The sequence below is a fragment of the Trachurus trachurus genome, assembly GCF_905171665.1.
Source record: "Trachurus trachurus genome assembly, chromosome: 4".
Lineage (NCBI taxonomy): Eukaryota > Metazoa > Chordata > Actinopteri > Carangiformes > Carangidae > Trachurus > Trachurus trachurus.
The window spans coordinates 24,262,629-24,280,488 of NC_139898.1; the positions used below are offsets into that span (position 1 = coordinate 24,262,629).

The 17,860-nt window shown below is 41.6% G+C and overlaps 1 protein-coding gene across 1 annotated transcript in view; it reads right to left on the reverse strand.

Annotated features, from left to right (window-relative positions):
* Window positions 1–17,860, reverse strand: part of fcho1 (FCH and mu domain containing endocytic adaptor 1) — a 73,956-nt gene that overhangs the window by 50,586 nt on the left and 5,510 nt on the right. Inside the window, exon 2 of the mRNA XM_083969963.1 lies at window positions 5,424–5,474. Coding sequence (XP_083826089.1) covers window positions 5,424–5,450 — 27 coding nt within the window. The 5' untranslated portion in view covers window positions 5,451–5,474. The remainder of the gene's footprint in view (window positions 1–5,423; window positions 5,475–17,860) is intronic.

The window sequence follows — 17,860 nt, forward strand, 5'->3', positions numbered from 1 at the left end:
AAACGCTCTGTCCCGGGAGGAGATGAGAGAATGTTTTTCAAGGTCCCTCTGCAGGTACAGTATATCCTCAATAATGAATTCACACATCTCTGCAGACATTTCCTACCTGTCAAGGTCCAGAATCTCTACAGAGTTGGTTATATCCTTTTTCTGTAATTTAAAGCCACAAGCATCCTCACAAAGTACGATAACTATCGCTACAGATAATTATCTGCACAATATTGGCTGATAATACACATTTAAGTCTGATAATGACATCACTAGAGCCGATTATAATTAGCCAACATTGCCTTGATTTTGCTCACATTTAGTGCTTTTTCCCGCAGAGTTGATTTGAAACAATTATAAATATTGATTTTTGAAGAGTCATAATAACTGTTCTTGTTTTTGTTGTTATTACAACAGCAGTGATGTCGGTTATATTATTTGGTTAAGTCAGAGGCAGAGCTTTAATGTTACTCACTACATCTTAGCCTTTCTTAACCTCAGGTGTGTATAATCTGTATTGGCATTGGTTATGAGAAGCAGGAAGTTATCAGTTATCGGTTTATCGGTGGAAAAAATGAGTTATCGTTCATCCCTATCACAAAGACTTCTGCAGTGTCCCAAGTCCAAACTACAGGTTAATGCTCAGCAGGTTTTGTGTTTTCACACTGAAAAACTAAACCGATTATCCATGCAGGGTCCCGGGGGCCAAATAGCTGACACAGGGCGAGGGGACGAGTAGCTACAACGTCAGACAGCCAGGTCACCAGTCTATCAAAGGGAAACACAATCAAACACACACACATTCACACACTCAGTGGCAATTTAGATTCACCAATCATTGTGAATAGTGAAGGAAAAAATGTTTCTAAGATGGTGCACAATATGCATAATATATACATACTGTATATTTTTGCTAATCAATGCAGGAAATGTAAAAAAAAAAAAAAAAAAAAATTACTGGATGAATTTTCTGTTAGTGAAAATGGTTATATCTACTGACTGTGAACTGGTGTATTTTTAAAAGTGCATGGTTTTTGAGAGGGTTCCTTCCTGTGTAGTCTTTCTCCCACTCTCCCATGTGCTCCCAAGGAGCCAAAGAAAGAAAAACTAAAAAGATGTTATTTACCTAATGTGCACCCTTTTTGTCTCAGCACAGTGTGCAGTACAGTCTCTACTGCATCTAGCTGACATTTACAGCTCTTCTCCTCTTCCTCTTTCCCTCCTCTTCCTCCCTTCATTCAGTGCAACAACAACAAGCTTCTCAACAAGTGTCACGAATTCCTCTAAAAACGGACAGACGTCGACTCCAAACGCTTCAGCTCGCTTTGAGCGCGGTGCTGAGGATGTGAGCAGATCTCCTGCTGTTACAGCTACAAAGAGAAGCTGGCAGCCTCCCAACCCCCTAAAGTGAAACCCCCCCTCCCCACCGAACACCACCACCCCCCACCCCCCAACCTACAGGGGAAACACAGCTCTTCATCCGGTAGTTAGTAGAAATTTGTACGTTTATTCATAAATACGCTCCTTCTCTTTCATGCACAGGACACACCTTCAAGACCTCATCACTTTGGTTTTATATTTTATGTTATTATCAGTTACTAAAATGAATCCACACTATTAAACCTGGACTCCACGATGGTTTGAGGCCACTTTGCTCACTTTACCTAATTTGCAGGCTTCCTCAGAGTGTATTACAGCGGCATCGCCTGGTCTGAGATAAAGTAATAATCCAACAAAAGAATAAATTACTGCATTTTTCTGAAATGTGAAATTGCGCTTACTATTAAGCTCAAGGGAAGGAGCAGCAGTGGAGCTTCACAAGGCAGTTACAGTCATTATTATACATGCACTACTAACTGCACTGAAGAAATTAAATGTGTCTGATTCGCCGTGATCAATCGCGTCAAACTGTTCAATCACACTAAATAATCAGAGCTGAAGAAACACAAAGGAACGGTTTGGTGTTCAGCCTCCACTGGAACCAGTCTGAAGAACAGGAGGGAGAAATCTGACAAACCGTCTGTTCAATGATGCATTTTCCTTTATCACATGAGAAAAAAAAAAACCAACCTCTTCAATTATCTCATTTTTCAAGTGATGCATCAACTCATTTACATATGAATCTTTAGGTAATTTTCTCATTAATCAACTATTGTTTTTGTCGGAAAAATGTCAGAAAATCATGAAAAACGTCCTTCAGCCCAAGGTGACGCCTTTGTCTTTATCAGCTGATCAATTAATTGTCTGTTTTCTCTTCTGGTGGTTCGTTAAAAAAAAATGGTAACACTTTAACAGGCCACTAATTACGTGACAATGTCAAGAAATAGCCAAGAAATAACAAGCAATTGCATCATAGTATCTAGAAATAGCCTCGAAATAACAGTCAATTTCATAGTAATGTTGAGAAAGATAGCCAAGAAATAACAATCGACTGCGTAGAAATAGCTCAGAAATAACGATTGATTGCAAGAAGACTTGGTGGGGAAATTCAAAGCATGAAAAGCATGTGTAATCTTTTGCCTTTATGAAAAGCATGACATTACTATGAAATTGACAATAATTTCTTGGCTATTTCTTGACATTATCACATTATTAGCAGCCTCTGAATTAAAGGGTTACCAAAAATATATATATATATATAATAATACTACTAATAATAATAATAATTCCAAGAATAACTAAGCGGCACCAGAGAAAGAAATTGTATTGCTAAGACTTAACTGTGCCTTAATTCACTGAGCATGTACTTAATTATAGCTGATGGGCTTCCCCCTGTGGGCCGTGAGCACAGCTCCTCGATAGTTAATGGGAGAGGACAGCGTGCGATGAGGAGGCTTTGTGAGCGGCTGTGAATGTTCTTGAGCCAAACAAGATGAGGCTCTGTGTGTGTGTGTGTGTGTGTGTGTGTCTGTGTGTATGTGTATGTGTGTGTGACGACTTCCCAACAAGTGCCTGTGCCGGCTAATTAACTAAAGGGTTGATTTGTATTACACAGCTATTTGCGTCTGAAAGCAGGCAGGGTGGGGAAAGTGCTTTTTCTTTTCTATTTTTTTCTTTCTTGGGTGTGCGCAGACACATGCGAGCAACACAAGTTACACAATATGTTCACAACGTACATGTTGAGGAAAAGATTAAGCTTTTTTTGTGTGTTTTTTATGTTTTTTTCTTCCCCTGCCTGTATTTCAGAGGTAAGCGCTGTGACGAAGCCGAACATTTAATCTTCTCTGCAACACACAAGGCGCAGCAGCAGCTCAGTTTGTGACCTTGTGTGTTGCCTCTGGCTGAAATTCTGCTTCCCCCTCCAACTGGTTTAGCTTTTTTTTTTTTTTTTTTTTTATTCCTACCTGCCTGCAAACCCCCTGCTCCCCTCTCTGCCCGCAGCACAAAGACAGCAGCACTATGACGACACTATTCACCATACATGGATGTAGAGCAGCAAAAACAAAAAATACAACTGCTACAATCAATAAAACCTCGATATAACTCAGTAATTGAGAGCACACACACACACACACAAATTGAAAGTTTTGATCTGAATCGATCAGTTCAGGATCAGGGATTATCCTTCAGATCGTGTTATCCGAGATATCGTTAAATATCCTGCGTGGTCGGACAGACAGTGCAGCAATGATCTCATTATTATCGCCACAGAAAAAAAAAAACGGGGCTAAAGTCTCGTCGTCGCAGGATCAGTAACCCCCCACCCGCCCCAAAACCAAATCTCATTTCTGTCTGTCTGAACAGTTCATTTTAGTTCCACTGCTAAAATATTACTGAGGAGGACGCGTCGCCGCCTGATGAGACGAGGAAGGAGAAGTAGGGCAACACCTGAAATAGATGCACCAGGTGTGCAGGGGGCAGAAGAGAGAGAGAGAGAGAGTGAACTCCTCTAACAGCAGACGAAGTCACTTGGGGATGAGGGGGACGTTCGAGGGGGAAGAAGAAAGATGAAAGTTACTAATGAAGCCATTAATTACTGCAAATTAAGTTAATTCATGCAACAATGAACCAACACTGGTTATTGGATTATTAAGTCCGCCTCTCTCAATCACAAACATAATAATAAATCCTCTCTTAATGATGCATGTAATAACCATTTATAATCATTAGGGCTGTCAATCGATTAAGTTATTTAATCGCAATTTAACGCATGAGTGTCGATAGTTAATCACAATTAATTGCACATTTCTTATTTGTTCAATATGTACCTTGAAGGGATATTTTTTGAAATAGCTTAATAATGGACAACTATTATTGCGTTACGCCAACTTAACTTTATCAACAATGACAAATATTGTTCAAAAACCCACAAAGATGGTTTAGTTTACAACTGTGAGCTGATTCATTTTCCGGAAACTGATCAAACCTATGGGTCAGAATAACTGAATATGCATCAATTGTACATCAGAGAAAAGATAATAGTACCATTAAAGGGGATTTACACAAAATGTACTAATGTGCATTAACTGATGTTTATTTATCACGAAAATTGACTTTGCTTTTCACACCTGACCTTGAAGTTTTTTTATTTCTTCCTCCAGGTTACTTCTTAGGAACAACACTGTTACCAATGGCAGCAAATTTTCCACCACAGCCCTTTCGTTTGTTATTGTGGTTGTTGTTAGGTCAGCCTTCATATTTAAAGGGATACTTCTCCAAACCCTTAACTTGGCATGGCGGTGAGTAGAAAATTGGTGAATTATCGATTATGGGTGAAGTATACCTTTAACGCCAGCCAATGTGATTCGCAAGTTTGCATGTGAAAAGCACAAGCAAAAAAAATAGATCATGACTATATTCATGACACAAAAACAAGACTGAGTGGTTGATGAAAAGTCTACAGACCAAGAGCTGTCCAAGATGATTTGATGTAACAAACCACCTGACATGTCAAATAAGTATTCATTTTATATTTTATTTTTTAAAGATATTGTTATAGAGTTGATTTTGAAGCTCAGGTATCCTATTGTTCACAGCGACAGCATGCTAACATGTAAAACAGAGTTATACTGTAGCAGCAGCCAGCACAGGGTCAATGCAACTTGCCTTAGAAAACAACCATTTACATTCAGCAACACTGCAGGAGGAGGAGACATTATCTCTGCCCTGCAGGAATAATGTGAATGAAATAGCTCTCCCTGTTGCAGGGGGCTGAATACAGGATCGACCTCTGTGGTTTTGAAGCGAGCGAGCGGAGGAAGAAGGCAGTAAAAGCCTTCGGAGCGCACACCTGACGAGCAGCAGGAGCCACAAGCTCGGCTTCACCGATGAGAATATAAATGAAACGCTAAAGTGACTCAGAGCTGTGATTCAGCTCTAATAGATGAGTAAGCATTACATCGCAGTAAAATCTGAAAGCACTTCTGACAGCCCTTCTGCATAATCATTCCTATATTTTTTATTTTTTATTTAACAAGTGTTTTCAAGACACTCACCCAGAAGTTGTTCTGAAAGGAGGCCATCTTCACTCAGGGATTCACAGCAACCTGCAAAAGACACAGAATAACTGCATTAGAAGAGAAGGTTTCTTATTCTGCTCTATTTATCTACACAGGGAATGAGTCAGTGGGAATAGTTCAGCATTAACAGTTTCTCTTACACCAGCGGAGGATGTTTGCAGCTGATCGACAACACTTTTAGAGACTTTTCTTCAACAAAACATGTGCAATATATGTACATATGCAACATATCTCTAAACGATTTTCACATCTCAAACATTTTTAAAGACCACACACGTCCCTTTTGTGGTGATGAATTTCTCAGCAGTGCCTCCTCAGACACGTGATCTCACAGAAACTCACATTATAGAAACCTGCAAATTGGTTAATTGGTCAGAAAATCGTGCCTAAAATCATCTACTAGTTTGTGTTAAGCTGAAATCACAGCACAATAACTAATGTGTGTTTGGGAATTCAGCTGCATTAAACTAATGTATATGTGAGCAGTGGGGGAGAACAAGCTGAATGCAAAGACATCATTAACATACTAATTAGTGTATTGTGTGAATGACATTTTGGAGACTTTTTCAGTTTGCATTAATTCGCCAAGTCCTCGGTTTTCGCACATTGACCATTTGCCATCTGCCATCCAACAATAAACTACACTATTCATCACATCTCTGCAAACTGCACATAAACACGCTTCCAGAAAGTCCTGGCTTCGTAAAAAAAAAACTAAACTCCTGAGACACCTTCAGTGTAGGACGGGGGACTCCTGTGGCAGAGCAGAGGAGAGATTTCCAAATGACTTCAAAGGACAAACTGGGAGGAGGGAGGGAGGGAGGAGGAGGAGTGACAGGGGAGCTGGGGGACGAGGAGCGAGGGAATACAGGGGAGAGGAGATAAATCGATGGGAGTTGGCCACTGAGGAGAAGATCACAGCTCGTGAAAGTGGAAGCTGCAGACCTCGCTGGCTGAGTCACATCCAGTCAGAGGCTCAACTCAGATCTGCTGCTGCATCAGATGCATTTTTCTCATCTGCTGAATGAACAACACCGTCGCTCCTGCTGTTGGATAGTTACTGTCAATGTGAGGTGGAAAACGAAGCCTGGATTTGTTTTTGTGGTGCAAAAATGAAGAACAGTACACAATGTGAAACCGATAAGATCGATACTTTAAGGCTTGAACCTTCACCTTCCACAGTGAGTGAGTCACCAGATACATAAAGATTATAATGATAAGAAGATATACACTGCCCATCCAAAAAAAAGTCACCATTTGTATTTAACTAAGCTAATAGGTAAGAGCCTCCCATTGGATAATTACTGCATGGATGATTATGTTTCAGCTGGCAACAACTTATTTAACCCTGACTGATGCAGTCTCATTTATTAAACAACCACGATGGAAGGCACTTCCTGCTGTCATGGAAAAGATGTTAATCTGTTTCAAAAGGGTCAAATTATTCGCATGCATCAAGCAAATAAAACATCCAAGGAGATTGCTGAGACTAAATTGGGTTAAGAACTGTCCAACACATTATTAAAAACTGGGAGGATAATGGGGAATCATCATCTTCAAGGAAGAAATGTAGTCCAATGTGACCACAGAGTCCAGACCTTAACCCCACTGAGAATATTTGAAAAATTAATGCAACTCTGGACGGAAATAAATGTTGTGACGTTGCAGAAGCTTATTGAATCGATGCCACAGCAAATGCCATAATCAAAGCTAAAGGCGGTGCAACGAAATATTAGAGTGTGACTTTTATTTTGGGACAGGCAGTGTATAAAGACTTCATTTCAGGCTTTGATGAATGTGGAAGTCAAACTATGACACTAACAAGGACCTGATGTTTCTTTCTCTCCTTGTATGGACAGTCAGTGCTCAGGTAATTCTGGTAGATATGATCTCACCTTTATTTTATTTCCTCCAAGGAAACCAGAAGAGTTTAGCCTCATAAAAACCAATAGACTATAACCAGATGATGATGTATGAAGGGTCAATAGGTCGGGAACACAGAGTACAAGAACAATTCAATCGATACTATAAAAACTATTAGTAAAGGAGTTCAGTCCAACAGCGTCTTGGATCTAATTTTCCTTTCCTACTACTGCAGCAAGCGGCTGGTGTAAAATACCAAAAACATACACACACACACACACACACACACACACACACACACACATACCAGAGTGAATTACAACAGAGGAATACACAAACACACAAACAAAACATGTCTCTGTAACTTTTAAGAGCAGAGGTGCTTTTCTGACCATTTTTAGTTGTTTTTCATGGCAGCAGTAGAGATGCACACCTTGTGACCCACACAAACACACATTAAAAGGAAAGAAACACACACACACGCAAAAGCAAAAAGCAATACAGGAATGTGGTTGTGTCCGTTCCCAGTGAATCCATAATGCGAAAGTGTTTCCCCGCGGCTGCCGACACACAGGGTTCCTGTTATCTGTTATTTTGCTGACTGTGTGTGTGTGTGTGTGTGTGTGTGTGTGTGTGTGTGTGTGTGTGTGTGTGTGTGTGTGTGTGTGTGTGTGCTGACAACAGCCCTTTCCCTGTATTGGCACCGACTCTGCTCATGCCTGGTGACCTGGCATCAGGCCCCATCAACACACATAGAAACAAACACAGCACAAAACCTCCACAACATAAACATAAACACACACCTCACACCTAGTTAATTAGCTCAGCAGTGGGACTGGAGGCCCCCGCCTGCAGACGGCGTTGTGTTTGGCAGAGCCGGACAGAAACATTTTACAGCAGGCCAGGACGATAATTCACTATTTCCTTTCATTTATTTTCAGAGGAGTCAAAATGTGACAGTGAGATCATGTCGGTTTATTACGTATCAGGTGTGAAATGATTTCTCTGGTGTAATGTTCATGTCCAGTTCATCAGTGCATGATATTTCATTTCTCATGCCCATGGCTCATTCTGATTGGTTGAACATCTCGGCTGCCACGGCGCAGAGGGTTCACACTAATATAACACACCTGATGAGTCCCACCTTCACAGAGGTTGTGAGTTTGGCTCTAGTTATTTTCATCACCGATTGATACTTTTGTGTAAATGTGAACACATGGCAACAAATAATGCTCATCAAAAGCTCTCAGCACACACAGCAACATCTTAAAAACACCAGAACATGGGGCGGTGTGTGGCGCAGTGGGTAAAGCGACCGCCCCATGTAGAGGCTACAGTCCTCACCGCAGGCAGCCCCGGTTCGAATCCCGCGTCGGGCAGCCCTTTCCTGCATGTCATTCCCCCTTTCTGCCTCCCCCTTTCCTGTCTATCTCTACTGTGTGCTATCGAATAAAAGGCAAAAAGCCACAAAATATACTTTAAAAAAAAAAAAAACACCAGAACATAATCCTTAAAGGGAGAGTTCAACATTTTGGCAAACTGGCCCATTGCCATAATCCCTATAGTCATAGCAGTAGGTTCGTTACCTTTAATTGTCGGTGCAAGCTATTTTTAGAACGGCGGAGCAGAGCCGCGAGCTGCTCAGAGCTACGCTACGGAGGCTCATGGGATTTCTTGGTTTCCCTCATCAAACTCATCAAATACACAATCCAACAACTCCAAAACGCCTTCGTGGACAAGTTGTGACCTGCACATTCACCACGCTATGAGATAATAACTGAACGTTACGAGACAGAGTTGTTTATGAGGTAAATTCATGCAAAACCGCTGATACGCGTTCCCATAGGGGGCAGTTTTTCGGCAAGAAGTCTCTGCATTTACCTCGAAAACAACTCTGTCTCTAAACGTTCTGTTTCTATCTGTTATTAGGATAATGAATGATATTGTATATCACAATATGAACAAAACCAAAATACTGAACAATATCTGTTCTGTATCTTTCATTCGGTTCTATTGATATTACATTTATCAGATCTGCAGAAAGTAGGCTACAGGTCAAAACCAAATAAAGTAAAAGTGAAATCAAACAACTAATAAGTTAAGTTGAAACCCACAGTTAACATCGCTGACTGAGCAGAGTTTCCATGGTCCAAATACCAAAATATCCTGACCAAACCCAGCAGATGGTTTTCAGGCGAGCAGAAAGAAGGCGGGACAGGGGGACGAGGGGATAAACAGACACACACTGTGATGGAGAGGGAGAAGCCACTTGTTTACGGCCTGGTAGTGGTCAGTCACCGTATTGAAACATCCTGTCGATCTGAGCTAATAGGCCTCTTTTTTTTTTAAATCCTCCTCACGGTTTTGACACAGCATGATCCAGAAGCACAAACGTGCACCTGGAGCCCAGAAAGGATGCTGACGTCCAGCTTCCTCCATCTGGTTGCAACTACACCATCAGCTGAGAGTCATGCAGCTCTCAGGCAAACAAAAGCCCAGTGAAGAAGAAGTAGGACACGCCTTGACCTTGACGTTCCTCATTTCGCTCAGGATCATTTTTTATTCAGAAATTAAATAGTATAAACCTTAATAATACACATACACCTTATGAAGAAGAAGAAATATTGATTGGCATAAAACACTGGAACATCTAAGAAGAGCATTTTTGTTTGTCTTTAGGATTTGCAACTAAATCCATGATAGATGTTGAATATTATAAATTAAAGCCATAGCAGAAGAAGAAGGGGGCGCAATGTGATAATGTCAGTAAAAAAGCACCATTCAAACCTCAAACGGTGGAAAACAACAAGGAAATAATGATGGAGATACGACATTTCTGTTCATTTCATCCAGCTGTTTTTATACAGAAGAATGGAAACAATTTCAACGATTATGCAAAATAAATCCGGTCAACTCAAGTGATTGCAATCAGGCAATTATGTCATAACTGCGACAGGCCTATAGCCCCTGCTGATTCTGGTCCTACTGTGCAGAATTGCCCCCCATACACACACACACAGACTTGGTTCAACCACCAGAGCAAAAGAACAACCAGAAGAACAGAGGGAGGAGAAAAGTTAAATATGTGATCATTATGAGATGTGTCACATTCACGGACAGGTTGAAATATCATTCAATAAGAAGTGAGAAAATTAAATTACTGTTATCTTCCCAATACTGAAAATTGAGCCTGCAAATTACACTCGATAACATCTGCAGCTCGACTGTGAACGGACACCGACACCAGCTCGACCGCAACACAGACAGACTGATGATGATCCATCAATACTGTATCAGAGAGTAAAAGGAAAATGACTTTTCTGATGTCAACTAACTTGTTTGTAATAACAAGAGCAGAACAATACACTGATAAATCTGCAGAATTAGCCTTTACCATCTGTTTCATGGCTAAATGAACAACATAAAAAAAAAAAACAGTCTTTGGAAAATGGAAATCTCACTTCATTTTTCTGACTCTTGTTTCACATGAGATACAAGAGTCATTTTAAAGTGCCTGTTCTCCGCGCTTTGTAACCTCGTCTGCATCCAATCAGCAGCAGCAGGTTGCAGTCAATCAGCAGTGAAGCTACAATAAGTAAATAAACGATGACAAGGTTTGAGGTGCGGATCATATCATTAACAGACATGCAGGCAGAGAGAGAGAGAAGAGACGATGCGTTTAGTCTTATCAATGGACGCACACTAACAGTCCACACACACACACACACACACGCTCTCTCTCACTCTCTCTGTGCCTGACAACACACAGATGGCTGCCATGAAAAATTAGGACTTGTAAAAGCAGATGGAGAGTAGTGAAAGAAAGTCTCACACACACACACACACACACACACACAGACAAAAACTATCCAACACGACCCATTTAATTCCTGAAGGAAATAAATGGTGTGTCCTCTGTGTTCATACTCAGCATTTCTGTTTTCGTCTTCCTGTCTCTATCTATCTCTCTCTGTCAGGAGAGGGGTCTACTAACAGAGGGAAGGGAGGGAAGGTCAGCCTCCTCCTCCTCCTCCTCCTCCTCCTCCCCACCCTTACCTGCCTCTCTCCCTCCCCTGGGTGGGAGACAGGATGAGATGAGAGAGGTTGGACCGGACAGGAGGAGTTACTCCCCGTGTCTCTGCTCATGCCGTCTGTGAAAGCAGCCGCCGCCGCCTCCTCCTCCTCCTCCTCCTCCTCCTCCGGCTCGAAGACCGTACGAAAATGAAACTGGGTTAAATGTAATGACACACACGGTCGAGTGTGGAATAAAGATGCTTCAGTAACCTCTGAGCGGACACATTTGTCACAAGCTCATAGGGAAGGAAAAGCACTAGATAGATAGATAGATAGATAGATAGATAGATAGATAGATAGATAGATAGATAGATAGATAGATAGATAGATAGATAGATAGATAGATAGATAGATAGATAGATAGATAGATAGATAGATAGATAGATAGATAGATAGATAGATAGATAGATAGATAGAGCAGGGAAAAGGAAAAGGGACAGGTAGAGGTGAAAAGCGGAGAGGTGCGTGGATGCTGCTGCTGAGACTCTGAGGTAAACACGGACACTGTTGTATTAGTGCAAAGAAATCAGGCAGGTAAATGTAAACAAACCTCCAAACAGATGAAGGACAAGAGGAAAAATGAGAAAATGATAGTGGCAGAGTGGCAAAGGCATACAATGGATTAAATAGCGAAAGATTTCAAAATGTCTTTCAATAGCAGAAAGTGAGGTGCGTCCAAGGAGCGATCGTTATGTAAGGGATAATGTATAGTTCGGAGGTTGTTATGGAGAAATAAACCCCGACAGGTTGTATGGAACCCCGACGCGAAGCGGAGGGGTTTCATACAACATGAAGGGGTTTATTTCTCCATAACAACCGACCAACTATACATTATCCCGCTTATTACACGGTTTACGAGTGAAATAATTAATTTGAAACATAATTCTGATCAAAATACGACTTTCATTGATTTAAAATTGCATAATTTAGCGAATCTGCAAGACCGGTCACTTCCGCTGTTTTGCCGAGCCTCCTCCCGTTCGTGCATGTGAAGCCTTTGATAATCAATCAGTGGATCGATAGATTACCATACACGTGTTACGGTGTGTGTATTGTGTGTAGTCGTATCTGTCATAAACAAGAGATTAACTTTACTGTTTACGGGGTGCGTTTGTGTCGCGGAGCCGCGGTGCCACCGAGATGAGAGGAGACAGAGAGCTGTGACACCGGGTCAGAGGCTCTGATCAGCAGGTCTGGTTTCCAGCCACGATGTGGAAGGAGCCTCCACTCTCCTTGTAACAAGTTACAAGTCATTTATCTAACATCGCTATTAGTCCGAAGCTGTTTAATGACGGTAAAAATGAAACACAATGTAAATATCCTGCATAGTTTCTCTTTTCTGTGCTGCGCTGATCAGAGCGCCGTCCCTAGCAACGGTCTGTTATACTTGACGACGGTCATTATTCAGAAATAACGGACCGCAGAACGCAGCGCTGGACCAATCAGAGAGCAGCATTCAATAGAGCCGTGTAATAATCATCATTATTTACTAAGAATGCTTTCAAATAGTTTGTGCCTTCAATACATATTTGAGGGATCATTGCAAAAACTGTGTATTTTTGGTAAACATGGCCGATAAACTGGTTAGCACAATTACTTATTTCATCATTTATTATGATGCAAGACAAAGAGTTTATTGTCATGTTAGTGGGTCTGAATGCTAACGTGCTAATGTGCTGCTCACTCTGCTGCTGCTGCTGATGTTTGGCAGGTGTGACGTTTGGTTACTATTTTAACCATCTTAGTTAAATGTGTCTGTGCACTAACGTTTGCTAATTGGGGCACAGCAATTAGTGACAATCCAGCACGGTAGGAGTTGAGATATTTTTTGCTGCTGGCGCTGCAGGAGACGTCAGGGGATCAGTAAAGTCAGTCCTGTGGGGATCATCACATCAGAGTTTCTTGGTAACAACATCTGAAAGGAGTTGATTCATTTCAGGCTGCAACTTAACTGACCTGTAGAGCCACATCGCTTAAGTGCATTTTAGTGAAGTGGATATCTTTGAAATTTGAGGTTTCCTGACAAAGTGTTCTTATTGACAAATACACTGCCCGTCCAAAAAAGAGGGGGGGGGGCGTAACACACACTCTAATATTTCGTTGGACCGCCTTTAGCTTTGATTACAGCATGCATTTGCTGTGGCATCATTTCGATAAGCTTTGCCAATGTCACAACATTTATTTCTGTCCAGAGTTGCATTCATTTTTCAAAGATTCTCAATGAGGTTAAGATATGAACTCTGTGGTCACACTGGAGACATTTCTTCCTTGAAGATGATGTTTCCCCACTATCCTCCCAGTTTATAATAATGCGTTGGACAGTTCTTAACCCATTTTAGTAGTCTCAGTAATCTCCTTGGATGTTTTATTAGCTTGATGCCAATAATTTGACCCTTCCTGAACACATTAACATATTTTCCACGACCACAGGATGTGTCTTCCAACATGGTTGTTCAAGAAATGAGACTGTATCAGTTAAAGTTAGGGTTAAATAAGTTGTTGCCAGATGAAACATAATCATCCATGCAGTAATTTTCCAATGGGAGGCTCTTACCTATTAGCTTAGTTAAATCCAAGTGAAGTGGTGACTTTTTGGGGGGGATGGGCAGTGTATAAACCAGCAGATAAACCAGCAATGAAAATAATAGTTAGAGCACATGCAGCCGCTGACTACTGTCTGAAACCACCTTGGACGTCATTTCATTTCTATATTTAACACAGCAGCAGTGCAGGGAGGTTTGTGTTTCGTCAGTGCAGGTGTGAGGCACTGACAGCGGCAGGACAAGGACAAACACAGTTAAATTCACGGAGCAGTCGACTGCACTGCAGACCCACTCTGTCTGTCCTTCACTATTACTTTTAAAGCTGATTTGTTGAAGCGTGGAGGAGAGATCATTTTGTGTCAGGCCTAATTTCCCCCCTCACCATCGCCACCGCCGACGACAGTCCTCTGCCACATGTACCAGCGAGAGATGACTCACAGCTCGGTCTCGTAATTCAGAGCAAGACTTCAACTGTGGGCGTTTGGTAGTTTCTTAACAAGACTATCGGTACAAAAACCGGTGTGAGTGAGTTGACAGACTGTTAACTCGTCTGTAGAGATCACATGTCGCTCTAATGAGGTTCACTTCTCTTTATATCACACGGCTTGTGATGCACAATCATGCAGTGCATTTACACGGACGTGAGTATCCCGGATATGATCGGATTTTTGAGTAGCTTGTTTTGTGTTCGTGCATGTAAACAAACATCATATCCCGGTTTTAGGAAATCTGGTTTTGCTGACTGGAGAACTCCAAAAGAAAACGGGATACTGTGGCATGTAAACACCTCATCCCGGTTTCTGACAGCTGTGACTTACTTTCATACTTTTGGAGTGACGAGGAAACGGAGCTTTGTCTTTCAATAATTAATTGAATGATAAGGGACTACGAGGAGTTTCGGAAAGCAAAGTGTTTTCACACTACATTTCCCATGAGCCTCCGCGCGCACTGTGAAATTCTTGCAAGACGGACGAAAGCAACAACATTTGCCAAGAATGTTTTCATTAAGAATGAAGGTCGGAGGTTCGAAGACGATCAGATACCGTCGTAGTTCCGACTATAAACGATGCCAACTAGTGATCAGTCAGCGTCCGGGAAACCAAAACTAGGAAATGCTGGGCGAGTCGACCACGAAATAATAATATCAAAACTATAAACTATAAAGACAAAACAATTATGGAAAATGGACCCATTAACAAGTGTCAGTAACGTAGATTCATCCACGTTAATATGAGACTTTTTTTATAACCAAAAGCAAACTCCTCTGGGTCTCTTTAAAATTTAAAAGTGGCAAACCCACAAAAAAGGCAAAGTGGTCCCATTCTGACAGATGTCAAAATGCCTCAGTTTGTGTTATAAAAAGTAAACACCACAAGTGCAATAAGATGCAATTGTCATAATACTGGTATTTATCATGTAAACAGGGAAATGAATAACCAGGTTTCTCTATGTTGATGTAAACGCAGCATCCTGAATATGATCATAACCGGGATACTCAAGTTCATGTAAACACACTGATGACAAATCCAGCTCCACCAGACGTGTCAGCTCAGCCCACAAAGAAGCCACATGCGTCAACAACAACACAACAAGCAGCTAAACACACTAAATCCAGAGCCTATACTTTTAACGATGACACGCTGGAACCAAACAGTCCCATCAGCGCCACCTTGACGACTGAGCTGCACCCTGTATTTAATGACTAAAGCAGCAGGAGCTGTTCTCCTACGGCCGTAAACAGGCGGAGTCGAGCCTTCAGTGACTGAGAGGGAGAAAACAGTGAGACAGCAGCAGCAGCACAACACAACACAACACAACACACAATAGACGGGGAAGGCTGCGAGAGAGAGAGAGAGAAAGCAGGGTGATAAACACAACCCAGGCTGTCAGCTCCCCATTGTCCTGGCCTGAATGTGCTTTTGTCACTGCAGCACACAGCGGACAGTCCAGTCCAGTCCACTCTATGACAACGTGCCAGGCAGGCGGACATCACTTCCAAGTGCTGGCATGACCAGCTGTGTGAGAGCAGGGAGCGCTCGGCACGACGGCAAACGCCTCGCAACACACGTCCCAGTTTACACACACACGCATACACAAGCTCAGGACCAGTGTGGTTGTGGTAGTACTGCAGCTGTGAGGATGAGGAGAGGCTCAGGACTTGTTTCCAGCTCTCTCCTTTGGCAGGTGATTAGGAAAAAGACAAGGCAGCTTGTAAACACACCTTTAAATAAACAATTACATACATCATTACACAATCTAAGTGTAAGGTTAATTCACATCCGGCATCGAAATCCCCGCCCACCATCCCTCCACACTGCTGCTGTAGAAAAAACACCTTCATTATCAATCAAAGCTGTGGTGATGTGATTATTATTCATTTAATTGATTGGCAGCAAATAAATCTGCAAATATTACGTTGATCTTATAATCATTGTATCCATTTCTGTCAAAGATTACCTGCTTAAAGCTTCTCAGATTGTGAGGATTTGATGCTTTTCTTTGTCACATCAGGCAAAATACCAAACAAACCAGACGTGCAAAGACGTCACTGTGGCATTTTATAGATGAAACAAACAACCCACAGATTAATTCTGCCACCTAATCACAGATCCAACTGTTGATTATCCTCCTGCTTAACATAACCTTCCTAAAACCCAGGGTGGTTTCATGAAACTGCCAACAACAGCCCAAATCCAAAAAGACACTAATACTCACAATCGTGCAAGGAGATAAGGAGACATCTGAGAAAACAAATTGACGAATTTTTTTTTAAATTGATTTAACGAGTTATTCATTTAGTTTGTAAAATGTGAAGAAGTTCTAATAGTTCACCAAAAAATGAAATTCAGTCATTATTGTCTCACCCTCATGCTGACGAATACTCCAGCCAGAGTAGTTTTTTTATTCGCTGCAATCCAAGTGTCCTGAAGGGATATAGTCCAAAGTTTACTCGAAACAACGTCGTTTAGGACATTTTTACAGCCTAAACATCCTGTATTGAATTTGCCTGGGGCGTGTGAATGTTAGAACGCAATACAGGCTGTAAAAATGTCCTCAATGATGTCGTTTCGAGTAAACTCTGGACTATATCCCTTCAGGACACTTGGATTGCAGCGGATGAGCAGTATGGAGGAATATTACAAGGTATTTGTGTAGTTTTATGGACTTGTGTGCTATTGACTCTCATATGAGGATTTCGCTGGACTACGAACCACCCTCCTGGGTCTCCAGATGCACTTTGAGGAATAAAAAACTACTCCGGAGTATTCATCAGCATGAGGGTGAGTCAATAATGACTGAATTTAATTTTTTGGTGAACTATTCCTTTAAGGCAATAACATCCTTTTCTGAACAACAGCCCAATAAAAATAAATAAATATCTGACTTATCGTGTCAAACACGCAGAAGCAAGTGATGAGGACTTTAACTCCTCGTGACTGATTCCTTTTAATTCTGAGGTCATTAAGATAATCTGAAAATGAAAAGAGCCAAGTCTTCATCCATGCTGCCATTAAGCAAATTAACAAAACAATTTTCTTCAGTCACCTCTCTTCCTTATCGCTCTCTCCTCATGAGTACGGCAGAGCATAAAATGAACCAGTAACCTAGAAATAAATCCAGGACCAGAGCCAGGGGTGGGGGGGTTTATGCCTGCTCCTCCATCCTGCCCCAGGATCTTCCCATCTGCCACGACGAGGAGACCTTGGCTGTGAATCATTCACAACTTCAGGCAAGATGTCAGATCCCACCGTCATCTGTTGTCACCTCAATCTGTAGCCTATATAACGCAAGAAATAAAATCTAAATGTGCTGTAAAATACAGAAGTCTCCATAGAAAGTACTAAAGAGTTTTGTTTGTTTTCGTTATGCAACCGGTTAGCTTTACTGTTTCCTGCCTGAGATTTCCTGCCTCTGGGTCCTGCCCTGCTTGGC